The sequence below is a fragment of the Pantherophis guttatus genome, chromosome 3, assembly GCF_059756535.1.
Source record: "Pantherophis guttatus breed Tessera chromosome 3, ASM5975653v1, whole genome shotgun sequence".
Classification (NCBI taxonomy): Eukaryota; Metazoa; Chordata; class Lepidosauria; order Squamata; family Colubridae; genus Pantherophis; species Pantherophis guttatus.
Window position 1 is genome coordinate 192,657,174 of NC_142065.1, and position 25,878 is coordinate 192,683,051.

General features: G+C 39.7%; 1 protein-coding gene across 1 annotated transcript in view; it reads right to left on the reverse strand.

Moving 5' to 3' along the window:
- Positions 1–25,878, reverse strand: part of ANGPT1 (angiopoietin 1) — a 145,845-nt gene that overhangs the window by 26,801 nt on the left and 93,166 nt on the right. The window contains exons 5-7 of the mRNA XM_034422183.3: positions 22,142–22,269; positions 15,986–16,087; positions 718–887 (exon numbers count right to left, since the gene is read on the reverse strand). Coding sequence (XP_034278074.1) covers positions 718–887; positions 15,986–16,087; positions 22,142–22,269 — 400 coding nt within the window. The remainder of the gene's footprint in view (positions 1–717; positions 888–15,985; positions 16,088–22,141; positions 22,270–25,878) is intronic.

Here is a 25,878-nt window from a genome sequence, read left to right on the forward strand (position 1 = left end):
TACCAATGGAAAAAGAGAAAAGGATAGGTTGGAGGATAGAAAAGAGAGAGAGAAGAAACACTGGACAAATAGAAAGTTAAATACACACTGAGAAATTAAAGTTAAGATCAACCCAAGAAGAATTGAATACCTCAAGTTAAGAAGGGAGTATAATATTAAAGATCTTCAACTTTATTTCTGGGAAATTAGAACAATTAGTCAGTAGAACGACTTGCCTCCAGAAGTTGTGGGTGGTCCAATACTGAACTTTTTTTAAAAAGATTGGACAACCATTTGTCTGAAATGGTATAAGATTTCCTGCATATTTCTTAATTAATTCAAATAAAATATTACAAGTGTATTTTATGCTCAGTAGTCTAAGAAATAGGACACTGAACATTTACTGATTGCAAAGTAAAAATGATTCAAATTGAACTGTAAGAAATATAATTAGAAAGCTACAGCCATAAAATGGGAATATGCTGTTAAAGGAATGTGTGCAAATGGATATATGCTTCCAATAGGTCTATAAGAGCATCTCATTTATCTACCCAGATGTACATGAAGACAATCAGAATAAACTAAATAGTCTGAATTAAGCTAGGGAGATTCATATATGATCTCATACTCCAACATTCAATATTCTTTTATTTTCGAGATTCCAGTAGGTTTCCAACTGATCAGTTGCATGCATATTTAAAAAGGCACTCATAAAAGTAAAGTCACATCTGTACTCACCTGTAATTCTGTTTTTCATTTCCTATGTAAAATCTATCATATTGTGAATAAGCTCGGCTTCCTTCCCAATCCATTAGTTCGATTCTTAGAGAGTAATGTTTTTGACTGGTGGTTATTGCAAAGATGAATTCATTTCCCAGCCAATATTCACCAGAGGGACTACCAAAACCCTACGGGAAAAAACAAATGAAGAAGTGAGTTTCATCATTCTTGCTTTTATTTGTGCAACATACACCACAGAAATTTTCATTCAACAATAAATGTCCTCAATCTGCTTACCGTATTTTTCAGAGTATAAGATGCACTTTTTTCCCTCCTAAAAGAGTCTGAAAATTTGGGTGTATCTTATACTCCGAATGTAGCTTTTCCAAAGCTTTTTTTCAGCCCTAACAAGGTGCTAGCAAGTGACGCAATCTCCACTTCCCTGCTTTGCCTGCCTCCCTCCGACTCTCAGCTGTGAAGCTTTTTTTCAGCCCTAATGAGGCGCTAGCGAGTGAAGCGATCTCTGTGGTTTGCCTGCTCTTCTCATTGCTTCTCTCTTCAAAGATCAGTTTTATCCCCAAGCAGGGGATAAAAACCAGCAAACTAATGTGCAGAAGCTGACCAGACTAAGGATGCTAACCAGATGAATACCTGGTAGGCAGATTTTCCCCCCCCTATTTTCCTCCCAAAAAACTAAGCTGCGTCTTATACTCCGGTGCGTCTTATATTCCGAAAAATACAGTAGTTCTTATTGTATGTATTACAACTTGCATCATTCCAGCCACAGAAAAGTAATTGAGAATGCCAGGACAGAGACCAATGGTAACTGTCACTTTTGAGAAAATCAACTTTCATGAGTATGTAATAATTCTTGACAAATGTGCACAATGTTCTTGATGTCTTTAATTATTGATTTATAATATACACCAATTCTGTTTCAATCATTTCATGAAAATCAGGACAATGACTATGTTTTTCTTTGCTCTCTTGGTTAGATACAGACCTTGTAAGTAATTGCTATGAATAACAAGGCAGAAGGGCTACTGATGGAGACATTCTTTTTCCTAACTAATCTTCTTTTGAAATGTTTTCTCAAAGATATATTTGTTGCCCAATTATTAAAGGATATCATAAAGGATATGATACATGATACGTATGATATGATATGTATCATACATGTAATACAGGGTGCATTTTCTAGCTTTAGTCCCTAAGAAATTAATGATGAAATCAATTACAATTAACATGTCTCATTGATTTTAATAGGAGCAATTTGCAGCTTATCTCCTTGGTCTGGATGTTATTTAAAAATGTAAAAATAAATGATAGCAATACCTAGGAATATGAGAGAAGCATTGTCCTGTTTAACTCATTTAATAGGCTGAGACTTAAAAAGAAAATAATCTTTAAATATGAATGCTTTAAAATAATGTTTTATTGTATGCCACCTAGAATCACTTCTGTGAAATGGGCAGCTATATAAATTATGTATAAATAAATACATAAATAAAATATATATTCCTATGTAACTGATAATTGATATTTTCCAACATATTCAAAAGATTTAAAAGATTACAAATACTGGAATATTTGGATTAATTTCTCAGCCATTTCATGAGATTTTCTCTTTCTTTTCTGTTTTATAAGCAAATTTCATTTTATCAAATGAAAAATGCAATATTGCTCTGTTGAGTACTAGTTTCTTCTGAACAGTTTATTCCTGAATTGGAAATATCTAAGCTTCCACTGATTTTCAGGAAAAATATAAAACCTGGCAAGGAGTTTTCTTTACGATTTGACTCAGGTATTCCTCGTCTTCCAGCAATGGTTGGAAATGATGGTACCATTAAGGGCTAATTAAAAAGAATGTTCCCTAAAGTTCTAAAGACTTTAAGAACACGTAGGATACAATGGTAAACGATATCGTCCTTCATTTCAACTTATATCTTGTACCTTGTAAAGCTGGTAAAGATACTAAAAGTCTTAAAGATACTAGAAATCTCATTGGATGTGCTTTTAGGAATTAGTGTGTAGGAAAATTTAATATTCATATACCGTATAAAGAAGAAAAAAACTTGTCTTGCTAGTACAAAATCTGACAATATCTCATAAACACGATTGTTTTAATAGAACTTCCAACCTAAAGGGAATAAGGACCAGATAGTAGACTGAAAAGCTATTCTTTGATTCAGCTGCTTTGCAGGAATTATTTAGGGCCGATCAAGCATCTCCTTGTTAACAAAATCAGAATCAAAATAACCCAAACAGCAAGGAAACTAGGGGCATGGGTCATGAATTAGAAAAAAATCCAGCATTATTTCAGCAGTGTCAACATTAACATTTTGCAGAGTTGATGTTAACAATGGAAGGAAAATTCTATGAAGGGTATAAACTTGTTTTATTAAATCTGGCAAAATATATAAGGGTTTCCTATTTGAACCACAGTCCTCCAGTATCATTAAACAATTTTCTCTCTTACTTCATTTTCCTCATCTGATAATGTTCATAGGAAGCGCTGAGGTTTTTAATGGAAAAGAAAATGAAATTGAAACCAGATATAGCATATCTTATGGACATGTTTCAAAAACCTTTGAATGAAACCACTAATAAGTCAGTCCTAGCCTCTCCCCACTACCTCAGCCAAGTCTATCTTCTGAGAATAAGTAAGAGGATGCTCGAGCTTTAGATGGAAATGATAGAAACGATAGATCTACTGAGGAGTGAGGGGATGGTTTTGGGGTTTTTGACTTACTGAGGGAAAACCCGGACCTCTCAGATTTGGGTTTTCCCAGATGTGCCAGTTTACCTATTCTAGTAAATAGAACTTTGAAAAATGCTTGCTTCAGAGTCTTTACTTGGAGTTGGGTTTTTTCTGGAACGCTGACACCTTAATTCCTTAATTCGCCATTAATATCCCACTTTTAAAAGGTTATTTCAAGCAAGTCCAGCTGTAACTAATTTTTATAAAGAAATTATAGAGGAGGAGGAGGAGGAGAATATCCACACAATCAAATAGCCCAAAATAAAAATATGGAGACACACACAGATATTAATTATAAAAAGTCTTGTAGAATAAAAACAATATAGACTTAAAACCTTAGCTCACTTTTTCAGGCACATTGCTTCCTGAAGAAATAGAAGAAGAGATAGAGGAGATAATTTGGCTGATAGTTTCATCTTCCTTGCATCAGAAGAAAAGCTTGCTAGAAAACCCTACATTGCAACATAGCACTGACTGATTTTTGGATTCTTTTATTGGCCCAGTTGTGTGACTGTCAGTTTTCCAAGAACTTACAGCTAATTGCTTGGCCAACCCCTTGCCACCTCTGTACAGCCAGTCCTACAAAGAAGGAAGCCACAAGTGAAATCTACTTTGACTTTACACATTCTGGCAAAGAAGAGCAACAAAGATGATTATGAGGCCAGAGGCCAAGACAGTTGCAGGAATTGGGTATATCTAGTCTAGTGAAAAAAAGGATTAGGGGCAGGGATGCTATTCAGCAGGTTCTGACAGGTTTTGGAGAACCGGTAGCGGAAATTTTGAGTAGTTTGGAGAACCGGCAAATATTCCGGGTGGGAATGGAGATTTTGCAATATCCTTCTCCCAGTAGTAGGGTGGGAATGGAGATTTTGCTGTATCCTTCCCCTGGAGTGGGGTGGGAATGGAGATTTTGCAGTATCCTTCCTCTGGAGTGGGGTGGGAATCAGGGGTGGGTTCTACTTACCTTTACTACTGGTTCGCAATGGGCCCACGCACGTGAGCTCGCTTTGTGCATACGAGCTCGCTTCGCACACGCAGAAGCTTCTGCACATGCACAGAAGCATTCTGATGATGTCAGGGTTGGTGGGCAGAGCCTCCCGCCGGTTTTAGTACCAGTTCTATAGAACCGGTGCGAACCAGGGGCAACCCGCCACTGGTGGGCATGGAGATTTTGCAGTATCTTTCTCCTGCCAGGCCCACCAAACCACACCCACAGAACCAGTAGTAAAAAAATTTGAATTCCACCACTGATTAGGGGTGACATGATAGCAGGATTCCAGTATTTGAGGGGCTGCCACAAAGAAGTGGGGGTCAACTTCTTTTCCAAAGCACCAGAAGGCAAGAGAAGAAGTAATGGGAGAAAAAGAGAGAAACAACCTAGAACTAAGGAGAAATTGGCTGACTTTGAAAACAACCAGAACAGCTTGATTTCAGAAGTGGTGGGTGCTCCATCACTGGAGACTTTCAAGATGAAACTGGACAGCCATTTGTCTAAAATGGTATAGGATCTTCTGCTTGAGCAGTGGGTTGGCCTAGTATACCTCCAAGGTGCCTTCCAATTCTGTTATTCTGCTCTGTTCTTTTTCAGCAGTCAAAAGCAGAAGGATTCATATAATCCAGAGATTTGGCAACATTTATCATTTTGAAAGCAACACTCCCCAAAGTAAGCAGGTCCAAGATAAACAAGTAGATAAGACACAGACAAAACAAACAAGCCAAGAGCCCAAACTCAATTTGAACTCATACGTATTTAATTAATATTATATTCTGTTATTTGACATTAACATAACTTCCTATGTATTCAGTAACTTTTTTCTTCTGTTATATATTAAATAGGAGATGTAAATTTCAGGGTGCTGTATAAGGAGTTTGGAGGCCTAATTTCCCACTTGACCCTGGAGCTCACTTTGGGCCAGTGGTGGGTTACTCCCGGTTCTGCCCGGTTCCGCCGAGCTGGTAGCGGTGACGATATGATGTCACCGTACCGGTTCTGCCCCTCCTGCATTATTCTTACCTTTTATTTGGCCCCATCCCCAATCTATTGCTGCTTCCTGAGTCCCAGCTGATGGGCTATAAGGAAAAAAACTGTTTAAACTCTTGCCACGGGGCTTCAAAGGGCCGCCCTACAGCTGATCAGTGGTAAAAGGCAGTTTGGTGGTAGACCAGTGGCTGCAAAAATAAATGGGTAGACCAGTGGCTGCAAAAATAAATGGGTAGATCAGTACAGCTCTGCAAGCAGTTAAAAGCCTGGTAGACCAGTACCTCTGCTAAATCCTAAAGAATTGTCACATGACCATCAAGCCACGCCCACAAAATAAGCCACGCCCACAGAACCAGTAGTAAAAAAATTTAGAACCCACCCCAGCTTTGGGCCCATAATTCTCTCTCTTTCAATCCAATCTACCTTGTGGGAAGTAAGAATAAAAATTTCAAGATGGCAGCTACGATAATCCAGAAAATCCACACCTCTTTTGTGTCATGTAAAAAAGGGGTGGAGCTTTACTTACATTTATTGATAAGAGGAAGCCTCTTTTGGACTTTTTGCATAAACATAAAAAAGGGAACTTGTGATGATTAGACAGAATAGACTACAGAAAGAAGAGTAATATGATGTAACTTTAGAAAAAGAGACAACATATATTTGTAGGTAACAACTGCTATGAAGAACATATTTTTTTTCTTTCTTTTCTATTTTTCTTCAAATTTTTCTTATACTTTTTGTTTTTAACTGATTCATTTTTCATTTTTCGTCCTTATTAGTTTGCAGTCATTTTTTAAAAGTCATCTTTAAAAGTTTGAACAAAAATTATAATTTTATAAAGAAAAGGGGGCGGGGCTTTGGCAACATTATTAAAGGTACCATTTTGATTTTTTGACAGCCCTACTTCACCCCTCTTGCAGATATCCTTGGAAACAGGATTATTGTCCGATAGAATTTAAATACAGTGATAAATGCCTCATAAACCATCAAATTCTTAGACGTCTCAGCTTTTCTGGCAGTATAATATCTGCATCAGTAATAAAGAATGACACACACCTACAAATTTGTTCTTGTTCTTTACACGAATATAAAGATTTGAGGCTGATTTGGGGTGCCTTGTAACCTGGATCTAGTTAAATGTAGTAAGCTGATCCCTGCATTTCATCAGTAATCCAACAAAGTTTGTATCAAATGTAATGGCAAAGGGATAACTATATTAATCAGCTAACTTTTTTTTTTTTTTTTTTTTGCAGAGTACAATTCTTTTCTCCTTTCTGATTAGGGCAGGCCATCATGTGGGGCGATTTAAAACACATTTCTGTGGTCCAGTTAAAATGCCGAAGGGCAGGCAATCAAAAGATATATAACCACATGTCAACGCAATTCCCAAAACAGATGTTATCCAGCAACATTTACAGAGGGAGAATATGATTCTAGATAGGACTATGTGCTCTAAGCAGAACAAGCTCAGGCTAAGGAAGGGTATTTAACTATAAATGCAGTAGCAGAAAGCAAACTATAAAGTAATTAAACACAAATGTACATGGTGACTTTAGGTTCCCTGTAAGAGATAGGCAGAAAGGAACTAGAGTGCTTACATTTCTGATAAATGTAAACTTATCAGAAATGTAAGCACTCTGATAAATTTGTGATAAATCCTTTCTGAAAAGGATTTGTTCAGTATGCATTTTAATGCAGCTTTGCATTAAACTTAAAAGTTATACAAACTTACACAGAAATAAAATAAAGAATAAAGAAATGAATGCCATTTATCTGTAGCTTTTAAGATGCAATTTGCTCCTGAAAAACGTATGTGGTACAGTAGAGCATGCAAACTAACAAAAGAAAAAGCACATTATATGAGAAGAAAATAATTGAATGTGTGTATGATTGTCCAAGGGACATGGTGGCTCAGTGGCTATGACACAGAGCTTGTCAATCAGAAGGTCGGCAGTTCAGCGGTTCAAATCCCTAGTGCCGTGTAATGAAGTGAGCTCCCATTAATTGCCCCAACCTAGCAGTTCGAAAGCACGTGAAAAATGCAAGTAGAAAAATAGGGACCACTTTGGTGGGAAGGTGATGTGCGCCTTCGGCATTTAGTCATGCCAGCCATATGACCATGGAGATGTCTTCGGATAGTGCTGGCTTTTCAGCTTAGAAACGGAAATGAGCACCGCCCCTAGAGCTGGAAATGACTAGCATAGTGCAGGAGAACCTTTACTGACAAGACTCGGTTGCCTCACAATCAGGAGGTTGTGAGTTTGATCCTAGGTAGAGGCAGATGTAAGGTCTCCTGCTTGGGCTCGATGGACCTGCAAAGGCCCTTCGAACTCTATTAATCTGATATTTGATATTAACCTTTACCTATGACTTCCAAAATATTAAGGTAATGGTCACAATATCCAATCAAAGTTCTGCCTGCCTCTTTTTAAATTTCATTGTGTGTGTGTGAGACACATCTAAAAACCGTCAGAGCTTCAAATATAACACCGAGACCTCCATCTTGACTTTTTTGATGATATCCTATGAACATCTCTTTAAGAGGGAACAGCAGCCAGAAAAATCCCATGCTGGGGGAAATGACACCAAATATATGCAATGTAACACAGACAACTCTTTGCTGGGACTATACATGCTGGGCAAATTGCATGGAAAATTACAATTATTGAGAAGATCCCTCTCCTCTCTTTCATGTCATTTTAAAAAATCACAAATTGAAAAAGTGGGACAAAACTGGGGAAACTGGGGAAAAAAAGACAGAGTGACAGCTATTCTCACCCTACCTCTGAATTATGGTTTCTGATCTTAGAAACCTCAGCTGTTGCTGAGGCCATTGAATGAAGGCCATTCATTCCAGTTCTGAACATTGAGGAAATGGATGCTTTGTGGCTGATGAATATTGTTAGTCTCTCCAAACAGTTGATCACTATTACTATTACTATTACTATTACTATTACTATTACTATTTCTCCTGTCTGTCTTTCACTAATATCCCTGGGACTGGAGATGATTATTGACCTTGCCCAGAAAATATCAACATCAATTGTGTTCTGTTGCGCTACCATGAAGTCCTCAAGTACCGGTATATACTGATCAGGACATAAAGGGAAGGTATACACATGTTGTTGTCTGCATGTCACCACAATCGCAAAGAGCAGAAGCCACTGGATAGCCCCATTTGTTCAGAGTGTCTCTGGATCTTGTTGTACCCATCTGCAGTCTATTCAACAATTTCCATACTTCCCAGCTTTCATCAGACCTAGGTGTCAACTCCTCCTTTGGTTCCATCCAGTGTTCATTCTTTCTAGCTTTCCATAGAGTGAAAGATAAACCTACATCTCCATATACTGCTCTCATGCTAACCGTGTCTACGTGAGTATTTCAAATAGGATGGTTGAAAAAAACCTTTCAGTTTCCTGATAAATTGATGGACACAAAAATGTAAAAGCAGGTAAGAGTGGGTAATCACAGTGAGTGAAAATGGGATTTTGCAAGCTGAAGTTTTCTCTCTGAAAGCATATGGGTAGCAGAGTGCAACTAAGTTAAGACTAAGAGAAGCTAAGACTGACAAGGAGGTTGGTTCCAGTGATGGGTTTTAAATTTTTTTACTACTGGTTCTGTGGGTGTGGCTTGGTGGGTGTGGCATGGCTTGGTGGGCATAGCTTGGTGGATGTGGCAGCGGAAGGATATTGTAAAATCTCCATTCCTGCCCCACTCCAGGAGAAGGTTACTGCAAAATTCCCATTTCCTCCTGATCAGCTAGGACTTGGGAGGCAAAGAATAGATGGGGGCAGGGTCACTCAGAGGTGGTATTTATCGGTTCTCCGAACTACTCAAAATTTCCACTACTGGTTCTCCAGAACTGGTCAGAACCTGCTGAAACCCACCTCTGGTTGGTTCTCATATTAAATAATACTAATGGCTAAAATACTAAATAAATAAAATGCATCAAATAAAACTAAAGATTTTTTATTTATTTATTATTTAAATTTTTATACCGCCCTTCTCCCGAGGGACTCAGGGCGGTGCACAGCCACAATAAAACAACATATCTTCATAAAATTTAAAAACAGTTTAAAACATATTAAATAATTTGGCCCTTATATTAAAAAACTAAAACACCCATTAAAATTCATTATTTAAGCCAGCCCAGCATCTTGGAATAGTAAAGTCTTAAGGGCATGGTGAAAGGTACGTAGGTCGGGGATCATACATATCTCTGGGGGCAATTCATTCCAGAGGGCAGGTGCCCCCACAGAGAAGGCTCTCCCCCTGGGGGTCTCCAGTCAACATTGTTTGGCTGACGGCACCCTGAGGAGTCCCTGTCTGTGGGAGCGTATTGGCCGGTGGGAGGCTATCAGTGGCAGAAGGCGATCTCGTAAGTGCTTTCTTAAACAGATTAAATTATCATTTTATATGTTCTGAGACATGGTTTATTTCTGGGTGTTGCAATAATTCTTTGTTAGTTACATGAAACTCCACAAAAGATCACAAAACCCAAATAATTAATTCTGCATTCCTTAAATGAAAACTCAGTGTCTAAAAGCCTCACAATTAAGTTAATTCAGGAAGGAAAGTAACATCTTCCAGCTTTGAGTGCCAATAGTGGGAATACTTTATCCAGCTTTCTACTTCTGAAATTTTTCATTCTCCATTGCAGTGGAGGCAGCATCCAGGAATGGGTTGCCCTCATCTGCTAGCCAATAGGACTGAGACTGTCAAAGCTGCGAGGACACGCCTACACCAATGGTCTCCAGCTTTTGTCTCAGTCCTAGCTGAAGACAGACATGTGTTTTGCATAGCGCAATCTATTTCTGGATTTCTTGAATTTTTGTTTAAATTGTATTTGACTGTGGCAGCTATATCACCACCGTACTGCTCTGTCTCCAATAATCCCAGCGTGAAGAGCTTTTAGATCGAGCCCTCTGAAGGCTGCCCTGCAGCGAGTCAGGTCACCGCATGAACTAGATGAAAACTGTAATTTTTATAGTTGTGCATGGTTCTTCTCCCCTCATATAACAAATGGGGAATTGAGAATGATGAAGGTAAAGCCAACTAAATAATACCAATTCCTCACTGGCTCAGTAAATAGATTCAGCCTTCCATCCTTCTGAAGTCAGTAAAGGAAGAGTCAGATTGTTTAGGGCAATACACTGATGCTATAAACTGCTTAGAGAGGACTGTAAAGCACTATGAAGCGGTATATGAGTCTAAGTGCTAATGCTATTAATAGTGACTGTTTTAAATTATTTTTAATGTATTTGTTGATTTAATTGTTGTACACTACCCAATTCATGTGAGATGGGTGGCAATATAAATGAGAGGGAGGGGGGAGAGAGAGATGATAGATAGATAGATAGATAGATAGATAGATAGATAGATAGATAGATAGATGGATGGATGATAGATAAACAGGAAGACAAGTAGACAGAGACATAGAGACACAAAGAAAAAAAGACAATACAGGAACAGTTTGCTACTGATTTTTCTGGAGTATATTTTTTTAAAAATTCCAGTGTAAATTATGGAACTTGGGGCCTATCTAGATGCCTCCATTGTTGAGCAAGCCATTTGTATTTCCTTCAATAATTTGATTTCCATTTTTTAAAAAAATTATTTATTAGTCGCATTTCTATGCCGCCCAACTCCCTAGGGACTCTGGGTGGCTTACAGCAAAAAAACCAATGCAAACAATATCCTGTAAAAAATATTTAAAAGAAAACATTAAAAACCCATACACTCCATTTCATGGCTGGGTCTCGCAAGATCGCCGTAACGAGATCAACGGCCCCAGGCCTGCCAGAAAAGCCAGGTCTTCACCGCTTTCTGGAAGGCCAATGGGGTGGGGGCGGTCCAGACCTCAGGAGGTAATTGGTTCCAGAGAGCCGGGGCAGCCACAGAGAAGGCCCTCCCCCGCGGGCCTGCCAACCAACATTGTTTAGCTGATGGGACCCAGAGGAGACCAACTCTGTGGGATCTTACTAGTCGCTGGGAGCTATGCGGTAGAAGGCGGTCTCAAAGATAGCCTGGCCCTGAGTCAGGGCTTTAAAGGTAATAACCAACACCTTGAATTGCATCCGGAGATTGATAGGGAGCCAGTGCAGCTCACAGAGAATTGGTGTAATGTGGGTGTACAGTATCTAGGTGCACCCACAATAGCTCGCGCAGCTACATTCTGGACCAACTGTAGTCTCCGAAGACTGTTCAAGGGTAGCCCCATGTAGAGTGCATTGTAATAATCCAACTGTGAGGTGACAAGGGCATAAGTGACTGTGAGGAGAGCCTCCTGATCCAAGTAGGGTCGCAATTGGTGCACCAGACGAACCTGTGCAAAGGTCCCCCTAGCCACAGCTGTCAGATGTTGTTCCAATCTTATCTGTGAGTCTAGGATGACACCCAGATTGCGAGCCCATTCTGAGGGGGACACTTTCTCCCCCCCCCCCAGGACCAAGGATGGACAATCGACATAGTCTTTAGGAGGCAATACCCACAGCCATTCGGTCTTGTCTGGGTTAAGTCTGAGCCTGTTGACTCCCATCCAGGCCCTCACAGCCTCCAGGCACCGGCACATCACATCCACCACCTCACTAAACTGATGGGGGGTGGAGATATACAGCTGGGTATCATAAGCATATTGCTGATATCCCACCCCGTATCATCGGATGATTTCACCCAGCGGTTGCATGTAGATGTTAAATAGGAGGGGAGAGAGGACCGAGCCCTGAGGCACCCCACAAATGAGGGGCCTAGGGGTCAACCTCTGTCCTCCTACCAACACCGACTGTGACTGACCAGAGAGATAGGAGGAGAACCATTGCAACACGGTGCCTCCCACTCCCAACTCCCAACTAAAAGTCATCTCAGAAGGATACCATGGTCAATGGTATCAAAAGCTGCTGAGAGGTCAAGTAGCATCAAAATAGAGGAATGACCCCCATCTCGGGCTCGCCAGAAATCATCCATCAGTGTGACCAAGGCAGTTTCCATTCTGTAGCCAGGCCTGAAGCCAGACTGAAAAGGGTCCAGATAATCCATTTCATCCAATGAACGCAGGAGCTGAAGTGCCACCACTTTCTCTACAACCTTTCCCACAAAAGGTAGGTTGGAGACTGGCCAAAAGTTTTTTAATTCTGCTGGGTCCAGGGAAGGCTTCTTGAGAAGGGCCTTACAATCGCTTCCTTTAATGGTTGCAGGAAGGACCCCTCCCTCAAGGATGCATTAATTAAAGCCTGGAGCCAGCCTTGTGTCATCTCCCTGCTGGCTGAAACCAGCCAGGAGGGGCACGGGTCCAACAAACAAGTGGAGGATATTGTTTGTTGGACCCTTATCCATAATAAGGATATTATTATGGTCTTTTCTATTTGCATTTGCTATTTTTATATTCTCACATTTTATCTATAATTGTGCACCACCCAGAGTTGCCCTGGGTGAGATGGGCAGCTATATAAATTGGATTAATAAACGGTAAACAAACGGTAAGATTTTCTCTTGGTGTCCCATCCTATTTGTGATTGGATTCCTGCTTGAATTCTGATCGTGACATAGATGAACAGGTGACCCTAGCTACTATATAATGAGACCAGTTACTTTGTTCATATTAGAGATAAGAGTCCCAGGTTAGCAGCTGCTCTCAACTGTTGTTGATTCTGATGCAGCTATGGAAATACTAGGATACTTCAATCAAATGTACATATGGGAAGGATTTCAGAAGGCATCTCAGCTTACATGATGATGTTAAACACAGAGACTGACTTGATTTGAGCTCAGCTATAGGCAATTACAGAGACATATCCATATCATTGTCTTGGCAGCAATATGAAAGCAGTTTGCCATTGATGTGCAGGGATTTTGTTTTTTTATGCTTTAATCTATCCAGCTGAGACCATTTTCCTGGTGGTCTCATGTCCAAATACTGATCACTCCAATCTGCTTAGACTTTCTAGGATGAAGCAAGACTGGCTTCCACCTGCTGTGACATGCATACAGGTAGTTCTTGACTTACAAGATCATCCAAAGTAACAACAGACCCTCCACAAAAGGTACTTATGACCCAGATTCCAAGGTACGAGCCCCCCAAATGTTAAAACAATAATGTTTTGGCAATTGACTTGCATTTACCAGTTCCCAGCCAAAAAAAAAACAAAAAAAAACAACCCTTTCATTGTAGATAGTTTGCTTAATGATCATGGCATTCACTTATCAACAACCACAAAAATTATTATAGTCAGGTTGGTTACATGAACACCTGCTTAATGGCCAGAATAATTTACAACCATAATTCTGGGCTCAATTCTGGTCCTAAATTGAGCACTACCTACATATTTATTTCTTGGATTGGATGTTCAATATCTGTGCCTCACAGGACCAGACCTCACAAAATTTGTCAGACAGATTTTTGATATGTCTAGAGGACTGAATATCATAGTGATTAGAATGCTAATGAGATATTATGTATGAACAGAAGACCTGCATCCACACTAATTGGGGAATAGCTAGTTACCCCTCAATTTAACATAGAAAAGAGGAAGACAATCCAACACATACTGGCAGGGTATAAGATACAGACAGAAACAGAATATACTAAACAGTACAACCAAGTAGCTGGCATTGTGTTCAGGAACATTTGCATAGTTTATGGGCTATACACTCCCAAGTCCAGATACGAGAGCAATAACAGGGCTAAGATCCTATGCAACTCCAGATTCAGATGGACAGACAGATACTGGCCTATCAATCAGATATTGTCATAGTAGACAAAGATCAGAAGACAGTGGGGATGATAGATGTAACAGTAACAACAACATCACGAAAAGGGGAGTATGAGAATGTGGAGAAGTACCACGGTCTGATACTATTAAGGAACAACTCAAGATAATGTGGAAAGTAAAGACAGGTGGTAGCACTCAGAAGTGGAGCTCCTAAGCTGGGACAGTGAGTCTAATGATCCCAAGGACAACAGTATAGCTCTGTCTCATCATAGCTCTTCTTAGCTTGAAGATTATGATGAGATATGGTGAACTTTCATGGTATACCCTCTTCATTTGCTGGAACAACCTCTCTGGGAAATTGAGGGTCACTATTTTTGCATTACATTGATCTGGACCCAAGAGTAGAGATGAAATATTGTCCCATGTTACACAAAGAAATAATATTATTCATTATATCTATAGATCAAACCATAGGTTCAGAATAATGAAAGATGATATGGAAATACCCCAAACACCAACCCAAATTCACATAAAACGGTGATATAACAAGTCTATTGGGTCACCATCACCTGAATTTAAGATGTTTCAGCTGCCATCTTCAGAATAGAACTTTTTTTTAAAGCCTAAGAGCTACAAATTGCTTTTTAATGTTATGCTGGGATTCAGATTTCAAAGAACAGCTGGAGCTATGATAAAGCAATAAATAAAGCAGAAACAAGATTATTTTTACTACATCTGGTCAATAATTTCCTTCTTATATTGCTGGAGAGATTTTCTAGAAATACCACAAGAGATCTAAGAGATTACATAAAAAAATTGGTGCTAAAGAGTGTCAGAGAATTTCAGTGCAGAATTGATGGCAGAAATACCTCCAATGTTGTTGGAGATATTGATTGCTAAAATAGATCCCTTCAACTTCCAGCTAAAATGGAATAGTAGCCATGGTTAAACATTAACTCTAATAAGCTTACATCTGCAGTTAAGCCAGCTATGACCTACCTATGAGTTTCCACCTTGAGTTCCATTTGGAACTGTCCAAGGTGCTAGTTTGAATCTCAACTCTTCTTTTTTTTTTTTAAACCTAAACCTTGCCCTAAACCTAAATAATTTCAGAACTCCACTTGGGCTGTGACAGTCATATAGCATCTCCAGAAGATATGTATCAGCTCTACCTGACTACTATTACTAAGATAAATATAGTATCCCCCAGAGGATTCCAGTTTGCCCTTATCTTACATAAATTTATTTAATTTACCTTTAGTCCTAACTCTATTCGATTTTAGCTGTGCACAAAGTACAGTCATCACTTCACAATTCATCCGGATTCAAAATAGCATGGAAGTTTATTTCAGTTATTCATAACAAATTTTAAGGAAATGATTGTCTTTCCCCACATCCTCTGAAAATTCCTCACAGAGACAAAGAGATCTGTAGATGGCTTCCTGTGAAGCACAAAGGCCTGCAATTCCTGGGTGGAAGGGCTTTCTATTTTCTCATAGGGGAATTTGGATCTCAACCAATGTTAACATTTTTGTTATTACTCAGTGTGACACATGCTCTGGAAAAGAAGAATGGAAACCATGGACAAAGGCAATAGATACATCTCTAAATCCACAGGGGAAGAATGGAAGAAAGTTTCTAAATGAAGCAACTTTCTGAAGTATGATTCATATTAAAACAAATCAAGAAAGGAGTCTTGATGGCTATAATAAGCTTGAACCGCATGGTTACTTCTGGTTTATTGTTTAATGGCCATGTTCCCAGCACAAGCTATTGACACAGTGTTCAGCTTTGCTTCAAATTAAGAATAATGATAAAACAATGTCTCCATCTTACCATTTTGTACTCTTTCCAACTTTTTTGGAAATCTAGGCTCCCATCTTCTCGGTGCTGTATTACTGTCCAGCCTCCTCCTGCAGTCTCCATATTGCAAAAAACCTAGACATAAGAACATAAATGGATAAACATCTCTCTGCTAACTTGTCTTGAGCCAGCCTGCTCACTTTCCTCCTGTCAATAATAGCCATTTCTTAGAAACAGTTACTATTAAGATAAATAATATGCTAATGTATAACTCCTGTCCCCCAGTTCACAACTAAAAAAAAGAGTTGGACATCAAGCTTATATCTTTTGATAAAACAGAATAATGCACTTAGTTTTTATTATAGGCCATCAAACTTTATGCAGTAATGAAATTCATAGGCTAATTCTTGAACCATTTAAATATTTTAAAATCTATCGCATCTAACTTCAATGAACACCAAAGTCAGATTTCCACCAGCGCTCATAAAATCAACATGTCACTGTTTTGATTTGGAGCTGGGGAGGGGAATTCCTCTGCCACTGCATTCTGAATTATTTTCCAGGGCAGTGAATTGCACCAGTCCCTTTTATAGGTGACTAAATGAGAGACTGTCTGAAGGGTTCCCTGGTTCAAGTAAGGGCTAAGAAGATCTTTATGCAAGATGCATTCATTGCAATGCCTTCTTAGCCATAGCTGTAACTTGCTTCATGAACTTGCAGGAACTGAAGGTCCAGGAAGACTCCCAAATTGTGCACCAGCTCCAAAAGCAGAACTGCAACCTCATTCATAACTGAAAATAAGAAACTCTGATCCTGGAAAAAAAAGTCCATAGTCCCAAAATCACTTGGCCTGGTCAAAGCTGAGCTTGAAATTCTTTCTCCCAATTCAGGGTCCCACAGTCTTCAGATACTTGGACAAAACCTCAGTAGCTTAAACCCTGGTTGGTTTGGGGTCAAGATATAATATTGGGTATTAGCTGCATATGGATGATACCTGATGGATAATGGATCATCTGCTAATAGATGATATTTGATTACAAACCTCACATAGTTGGCTCATGTAGTTGTTAAATAGAAGGGCAAAAAAGTGGATCCTGAAATTATTTCCCCAAAACTAGGGATCATAGAAAACATTGACCAGCTGTAACTGATGTACAATACTAGGTAGATGCTCTAATGATACTCTCTCAATGCCTTTGTTGTGTCCTGTTGGCTGCCGGCCCCTCCATCAGAGGAGGAGGTAGCATGGGAGTCAGGGTCAGCATCAAGGCAACCTGAGAGCTCTGAGGTGGAAGAGGGAGTGGAGCTGCCAGAGAGAGAGAGAGAGAGAGAGAGAGAGAGAGAGAGAGAGAGAGAGAGAGAGAGAGAGAGAGAGAGAGAGAGAGAGAGAGAGAGAGAGAGAGAGAGAGGCAGAGCCTGAGCTATCCGTCAACCCTCAGATGGAGAATCAACAGCCCCCAGGTCTGGAGGTGGCTGATGAGGAAGAAGAGGAACAGCTGGGTCCAGTGATTGATGCACAGTTGTGCAAAAGCATAGGAGAGGAGAGGTGTGGAAATCTGTGGGCTGATCTTGGGGAAGAAAGAGCCACTGCTGCTAGCAAAGTCCCACACTAGCTCTGGGGATAAAAGGCAGGGGGCAGATATGAATAGATGTGGCAGACAACTATTCATCTTTCGGATGGACGGACGGACTTGTTTGCCTGTGGTGAGAGAGAAACTTTTTTCTGGGGCTGCCGACACTCCTAATTAAAGGAATCTTTGAATTAACTTCAGAGGGTTTGTCATGTTTTGGGAGCTGGGTCAAAACATCCTTACCATTTCAAGGTGGATTTCTGATGGTGCTCTACCTGAGGCTGCCTTTGAATATTCAGAACTTCATTTAATACAGAATACTATGGCCTATCTGCTGACAAGTTAGTCAATTCAGCAGTCACATTTGTTCTTGTATTTCTGCAGTCATTATCCATATGTTTTGAATACATTTCCAAGGTCTGGTTATTAATTGTAAAGTCCTTCATGGCTTGAATCCTAGTCTATCTTTGAGACATCTTGTTCTAGGTATGATCTACCCATCCTATACATTCCAGTGTGAAGCCACATTGTGTATCCTTGTTCCTCGTGAAGCTAAGGCAGAGGAAGGCCCCAAAATTCACCTTCTTTGGCTCCGTTTGTTCCACTGATGTAAGTATGTCCATTTCTCTGTTAGCATTCAGGAAACAATCCTTTTGGATAGTTTTTGGATTATAATTCATGGGGAAGGTGCTGTTGCCATGTATTACTAGCCAGGTTTATTACTATTTATTTACTTTATCTTTTTATTTTAATGATACTTTGTGATCTCTAGAAGCCATATAAAGTCTTGTCACTGTGGTGTCACAAAAACCTTGCAAATAACCAAAAATACTTAACTGCTTAACATGCACAGGAAAAAAAAAAGATAAATGTGCTTTGTGTTTTGTATAGTAACCTAATTTGATTGTCTCTAACGTATTAAATCGCATGGATTTGATATGTCCCTTCTATGTTTTATTTGTGGCATATTTTTTTCCCCATTTTAATTGGTGCTCTGTGACCCTTCCTTAATTGCAAGGTTCTAGCTATGTTATATATGTTTTGTTTCCTTCACAATTGTTTTATTATAAGAGCATTCTACCGTGTGATTGCCTTAGAAGATGATTATTAAGTTATAAAATACCGGGTTTGGCAACAGTGTTTGCTTCATGGTGATTCCTTATTCAATAGGTCTTCCGAAATATAAAACTGACCAAGTTGCATTCATTAGAGTACATTGATTAATCTATAAAAATATGTATAAAGTACCATCACTACCATGGCCAACACCTCCAACCTCCTGCTATTTTATGAAGCTTCAATTTCTGCTGTGTATTTTCCAAATAAATGGTTCGGTTAAATTGTAAATGCTCCTTTCAAATGCATGTATTTGAATGCTTATAATCGAGCCGGAGGTGTGCCAGAGCACTCTCATTGTGATCATGTAAGAAAAGACTGTGACTATACTCTGTTGTTGGACTAACAATAGGTTTAAAAGCTCATATCAAGTCATTAAAAGTCAGTATTATCTATTCTCATGCAGGATCATAAAAAGGAACCAAATTTATGCATTTGCTGTTAGTGTAAGTGTTGCCATTACCCAGTTCCTTTGAATGGTTTTCTTCAAACCAAGCTATTATATCTTTTGCTGAATCCATCCGATGCCTTTTGCCTGAAGATGAATGGTTCATACCACGGTTGCTTGGTTGTTTCCATTACATGACTTTGATTCTATTGTGTGTTTTTGATACTTGCACATACAGCCAAAGACTGCTGATTGTCTTTTGAACAGTGCTCCAAAACTGTGAACTTTATTTCAGAAAGAAAGGACAAAAATCCAAGGGGAGAAACAGTTTGGCTCAGGGCTTCCTTCCATTATGGCATTTGAGTTCAAACATTTATCTACTGCCTGGGGCTTCATTGGTCTTGGATTTATAGCAGGCAATTTTCAAGTAATTTTCAAGCATTATCAAGCTTCAACAGAACACAAAGGTCGGTCTTTTAAACATGTTTTTTTTTCAAATATTAAATCTTTATACTCTGTGTAAAAAGTATATGTTTCAATGATGCAAGAAGGGAAATATGCATTGCATTTTGCGTACTTGTCTTTTTTATGACAAACTGGGATGGGAAAGTAGAATAGAAGGTGTACAGAACTAACATTTTAAAAAAAATCCTTTCCTACATAAGTTTAAAGTTTTTGCATTTTGAGTACTAAAGGTATTACAAAGAAAGAAAGAAAAATGCACAATGACAGTGAGATTTACACCACTAAATTATTCATTGTGTGGTCTGCTCATCTCCATAGCAATGGATTGGATAGCAACACCTGCCACAGTAACAGGAGTGGCAGGGCGATTAAAAACATTAGCTTTCCATCATTCAAGCCAACAAATGTCCTTAACTGGCTCCCGTCCCAGACAAGGTCAAGGCAGTCAGCCATTAAACACCTTTTAGCATGTTTTGAGGTTGAAATCTGAACACACACATCGAGACACATAAGGAAACAGGCAGAATTTCACATTGTTCTGCTTTTCTGTTTTGACAATGGGTTGACTCTTTAAACTGGGCATGCTTATAAAATGATGTGGAGGAAGGACTTCAGGCACTGTGGGAGGAAGGTCACAGGACCAGGAACATATACAGGGTGGGATCAAAATTGGTAAGATGGTGGATGGAAACTTGCTCCTTTCGTTTATGCATCACAGCTGCCTGCATGTTCAAAAGAAGCAGGTTTTCATGAAAGCAGCTCCTCTTGTTTTCAAACTTCTCTGCCAACTTGAAGGGGAAAAGGTTGCAGCTGCATTAAGAAGTTGATTCCCTAAAAGTGAGGTTTCAGGTGCCCCTTCAAAAAACAAACAAACCCACATTTGTCCAGAAACAGGGGTATCAAACTCGTGGCCCATGGGCCGGATGCATCACACGCTGGCCTTGCCCACCCCCGGTTTAGCGAAGGGGGGAAAGTAGCGATACGTCCAGTAGTGGGTTTCAATTTCGTTCGCTACCAGTTTGCTCGTGGATGCGTGCATGCGTAAGCTTCTGCGCATGCGCAGAGACATCTGGGCAGGTGGGCAGAGCCTACCACCACCACCGCTACCAGTTCACCCAATCCGGGACAAACCGGTAGTAACCCACCACTGGATACATCACATTATGACAACGTGACGCCACAAGTTTGACACCCCTGCCCAGAAACCTGAAAAAGGAAGTTTTATTGAATAGTAATAAGATGGGTTGCTCATCTTCACCTAAGACTTGGAAGTTTCATTTGTGAAGAAGTGGAAGCCCCACTGAGAACAACTTGAACCTTTACTACCCAAGGGGTTCTGATGTATCGTGACTTCCTGAATTGATAGAGAAGTTTGCACGAGGCCTTTAAAAGAGAGAACTTCTTGTGTTATTGAAGATCAAATTATACTGAATGTTTTAGTGTTTTTATATGAGTGGTTGCTCTACACGCTTCACTTAACATCATGGTAAGACTCCAGTCCAATGACTCTTGGTTGGATTGCTGGAGTAGTAAAGAATAATAAGTCTGGAAGAAATCATTCTTTATCTTAGTCTCCAGAGAGTTTCTTTTAGTCCACTTTATGGTTTGTTTGCTTTTTCTAACATAGAAAACTCTTCTGTATAGGAAACAAAGTACATAACTGAACTCTAATGTGCAGAGCCTTATAGCAAAACCTGAACATGGAGTTTTTTTTCCACCTCCAATATAGCATTTGATTAACATAAACAAGGTTGTAAAAAAGCTTATCATAAATGTACTTGAGAATTCTTTGCCGCCAAAAAGATGAATAGATGGAATACAAGGCCAAATTTATCCTAAAGACTTGAGACAGAGTGAAAAGCTAAATTTTCTTAACCCAGCCTCTCTGTACTTCTGTAACTCATATGACATTCTGGGAGTTTAAGAAAAAAAAAATAGGTGCCTTTAGGATCTTTGGGACTTTGTAGCTTAACTCTTAAGTCTTGATTCTTAAACTCCCAAATGCAGATCTTAGTCTTCCACTTTTAGGTGCCGCAAAAAGGCTGATGGTGGTCTGAATTTTTCTATACTGCAGTAACCACACATGTGACTTTTGAATCATCTTCAAGCAGGGGTGAAATCTACTTACCTTCCCTACCAGTTCGGAAGTGCGCGCACTACGTGTGCACCATCATCATATCCAATTTTTGACCCTCTGTGCATGTGCAAAGCCTTCTGTTCATGCGCAAAGGGTCAAAAATGGGTTACTTCTTGGTTAAAACCAGGAAGTAACGATGTCTGGGCGGGTGGGTGGAGCCTTTCACTGCCGCCACTACCGGTTCACTGAACCATACACCACCGCCACTACCAGTTCACACAAGCCGGACAGAACCAGCAGGGTTTCACCACTGTCTTCAAGTCTTTTTCCATGAGAGATACAAGATCCATACAGTTCCACCCACCTATTCTACCCCTGCAATTTTTCCAGGTTTTCCAAGACATGGTGCAAAAAAGGAATTACAGAGAAAGTCATTTCTGTGTATTTCTTGCAGCAGCAGGAATGAAAAGCAGAGTGATATTTACCAAAGGCCAATTCTAGTTGCCTGACTTTTGCACAACATATATTTGAATGGATTAAATGTTTAAAAAGAAACACATACTTTTCTTTACCTTTTTAGGTTCTGATATGTTAGTAACATAAATTGTGTAGACACCGCTTTTATTAAAACCAGCTTGGTATGCATCTGCGCAGTCTCTGAATGGCTTCTCTTCTTCCTTTTTTGCATTCTTTAGCAAAACTGCAAAACAGAAAATGAATATGATATTGACATCTGCAGTAATAACCCACAGCAAATCTTCAACCAATTGTGGCATTTCTTCCAGTGACAAGGTTAGCCAGTTTACTTTTCCTGGCAGTCTTCTAGACATCAACAGCAACTTGATGCAGAAATCAATAGCATAGTCTGAACAGAAGCGTCTCCGTTCCATTTCTACATGACAGGCATGGAAATGGGAGCAACTCAAAAATGTGACTCGCCTGTTAATTGTCTTAAAGCTATAGTTAAACTTAAACTAAAGTTGGAGTGTACAAGCTTTTTAAGCTGAGAACGGTTTGAGGCCTTCAAGTGAAATACTAGAGGCCATACTTCAAAGTTAATGAGCTGCATACTGAACACAATTTATCTGATGATTTAACATGCACTTCACATTTTCTATTTTCTATTTTCTATTAAATTGCATGTTACAGTGGCAGAAGTTGGAGTCAACCTTTGGAGAAAACCCTGGGGCTACTTCCAAACTTGTGGGAGGTCACCTGTGGACCCTATCATCTCAGGCTGAGGATACTGGACTAATCATCACATGAGGGATATGGGCAAAAAAGCTACACCTTGAAAATGAATCGCAATTAATTCAGTGAACTTACTTCTAAGTAAACATATATACTAATGATGAAATTCGTATAACTCATAACTCCTTGTATTTATTCAATTATATCCTTCTTCTAACTGATTATGAATCAACTTAATTGAATCAACTTTCTACTAAAATGCTTTTTATAGTTTATTACAGAGGTGAAATTCAGCAGGTTCTGACAAGTTCTGGAGAACTGGTAGCGGAAATTTTGAGTAGTTCAGAGAACTGGCAAATATCACCTCTGGCTGGCCCCAGAGTGGGGTGGGAATGGAGATTTTGCAATTTCCTTCCCCTTCAACACAAGCCTTCTACCGCATAGCTCCCAGTGACCGGTAAGATCCTACAGAGTTGGTATCCTCTGGGTCCCGTCAGCTAAACAGTGCCGGCTGGCGGGTCGCGGGGGAGGGCCTTCTCTGTGGCTGCCCCAGCTCTTTGGAACCAGTTACCTCCTGAGATCCGGACCATCCCCACCCTATTGGCCTTCCAAAAAGCGGTGAAGACCTGGCTTTTCTGGCAGGCTGGGGCCGTTGATGTCACTGTTGCGATCTGGCGAGATCCGGCCATGAATGGTGTTAATGGGTTTTAATTGTTTTTAATGTTTTAATTTTTAATGTTTTTATTTATGGTTTTTAAAAATGCATTGTAAGCCATCTTGAGTCTTCGGAGAAAGGCGGCATACAAGTTGAACAAATAAAAATAAAATAATACATTCCCAGAAGCTAAAACCCATCACCCAGTATTCACTATGTTCTCTCATGCTGCCAGGTAATATGGAATGTACCTGGGACTGCAGCCTGAGGAAAGAATACTCCAGTCCCATACAATAGCTGCCTTCTTTTGTATGACTTTTGGCCAATTTCTTTTCCCACACAAAATTTTTACAGTTAATTTTTTTACAGTTAATATTTCTCTGGGCTGAAAAAGCATTTATCTGCTCAAATCTTACCTCTTTAGATATTTTTAAACAACAGCCCCATGAAGAAAAGTTACATGGGGGTGGGGGAGGATTGATGAGGGTCTCACTGTTCCTTTTGTGTTGATATCAAATGAGTTTCTCAGCATGGTGTGGTGGAACAAAAGCTTTCTTACAGGTGCCTTTTCTTCCCTTAAACCTGGCGTGAAACTGAGCTGCAAGCGATTGATGTTCTTTAAGGAATCGGATGCTTTTTCTTTCTCTCCACTTCACACTCTGGGTCTATGAGCATGTGAACAAAGGACGATGTTTGCTTTGCTGGCAAAATGCCAACCTGTAATTACTCCAGGATGGAGCCATTTCTTCTTTTTTTTTCCAACCAAGTCAAAGGGCTTCCTATGCCAAGAGTCCACTGCACCTGGATTGAACTACAATGCCGCTTGCCAAATGCTCCACAGCTGGGCCCTAACCAGCCACCCCCATCAGCAGGCATTTCCCAAGAAAAAGTCTGCTGGTCAACAGGCAGCTTTAGCTTAGACTCCATGCTGAATATCCTTTCGTGGAGAGAGAAAAAAACTGTAGTCATTAATTGGACATTCAGGAAGGAAAAACATATCTCAGTGAGAAAGCATGTGCTTTGTAATCTTATGGTCCTAAGTTCAGGCCTAGGGCTCTCTAGGTAAAGCAGAGGTCTTCAAACTTGGGAGCTTTAAGACTTGTGGATTTCAACTCCAAGAATTCTCCAGCCAACATAGCTGGTTCTGAGCAGGGATGAAATCCAGCAGGTTCTGACAGGTTCTGGAGAACCGGTAGCAGAAATTTTGAGTAGTTCGGAGAACTTGCAAATACCACCTCTGTCTGGCCCCAGAGTGGGCTGGGAATGGATATTTTACAATATCGTTCCCCCAGGAGTGGGGAGGGAATGGAGATTTTACAGTATCCTTCCCCTGGAGTGGGGTGGGAATGGAGATTTTGCAGTATCCTTCCCCAGGAGTGGGGTGGGAATGGAGATTTTGCAGTATCCTTCCCCTGCCATGCCCACCAAGCCACACCCATCAAGCTACACCGTGCCCACCAAGCCACGCCCACAGAACCGGTAGTAAAAAAAATGGATTTTACAACTGCCTCTAAGGTAAAGTTTTCTGAAGCCTGGAAATACCTCCTTGTAGGCATCTACTGGGCTAGATGGACTACTGGTTGAATAGAAGAAATGGCTGCATAGTTCTTAGTGACTTCTTTAGATTTTCTGCATAAATCATCTCAGAAGAGTCACCTTCCTAGCCTCCATTGCACACAACATTTGCATTTTGCTTTGAGTTTGTTTTCACAAAAAGCTTTTCACACAGCTGGGAACTTCTGGCTTTTCAAGAGTGACATAAAGTCTTCAAACAAAATGACAGGTCCCTATTTCAATTTCTTCCACTACAGATGATTCTGGTTCAAAAGGTGTTCCTAGGACATATTGGTTTTCCTAGTAGACCATAATCAAATAGAAAATTCCAACTACACACTCAAAGTAATATAACAATCAGCATAATGCTTTGCCCAAAATTGTTCCATAGCCATTTAATTTCATAATGATTTGGAGTCTTTAAAACAAGGTATCAGAAGAGCTATGAAAACAAAGACAGGCATAAGTATATCAGCTCTCTCCAGTGTAATATCAGATGCATTTTTACTAGAACAATAGCATTCTTAGTTGGAGAAATTGGCTGGTAATTTTGGAAGCTGGAGTCTAAACATATTTGGAAAGCCACCAAGTCAACAAAACTATTGTATAGGGATTGTTAAATGCTGAATGAAAGTTAATTAACCTGAAGAAGATAATCAATTTGGAAATTGAATAATTATTTATAAATTGGCCTCTTTGTGTTTTTGAATAATCTCAGTAACCATTCTACTAATTACTTTGCAGATGATTCCCATTTTTTATTGAAGATAGGTTGGTGATGTAGCTGATCAAGTCTGATTATTATAATTATTCCTTAGAATCACCTCATCAATTAAATTCTAAGAAACGTCTTGGAATGAAGTTTTCTAATGTCAGGTGGGAGAAATCAGGACCTTGTGTTAAGTTCCA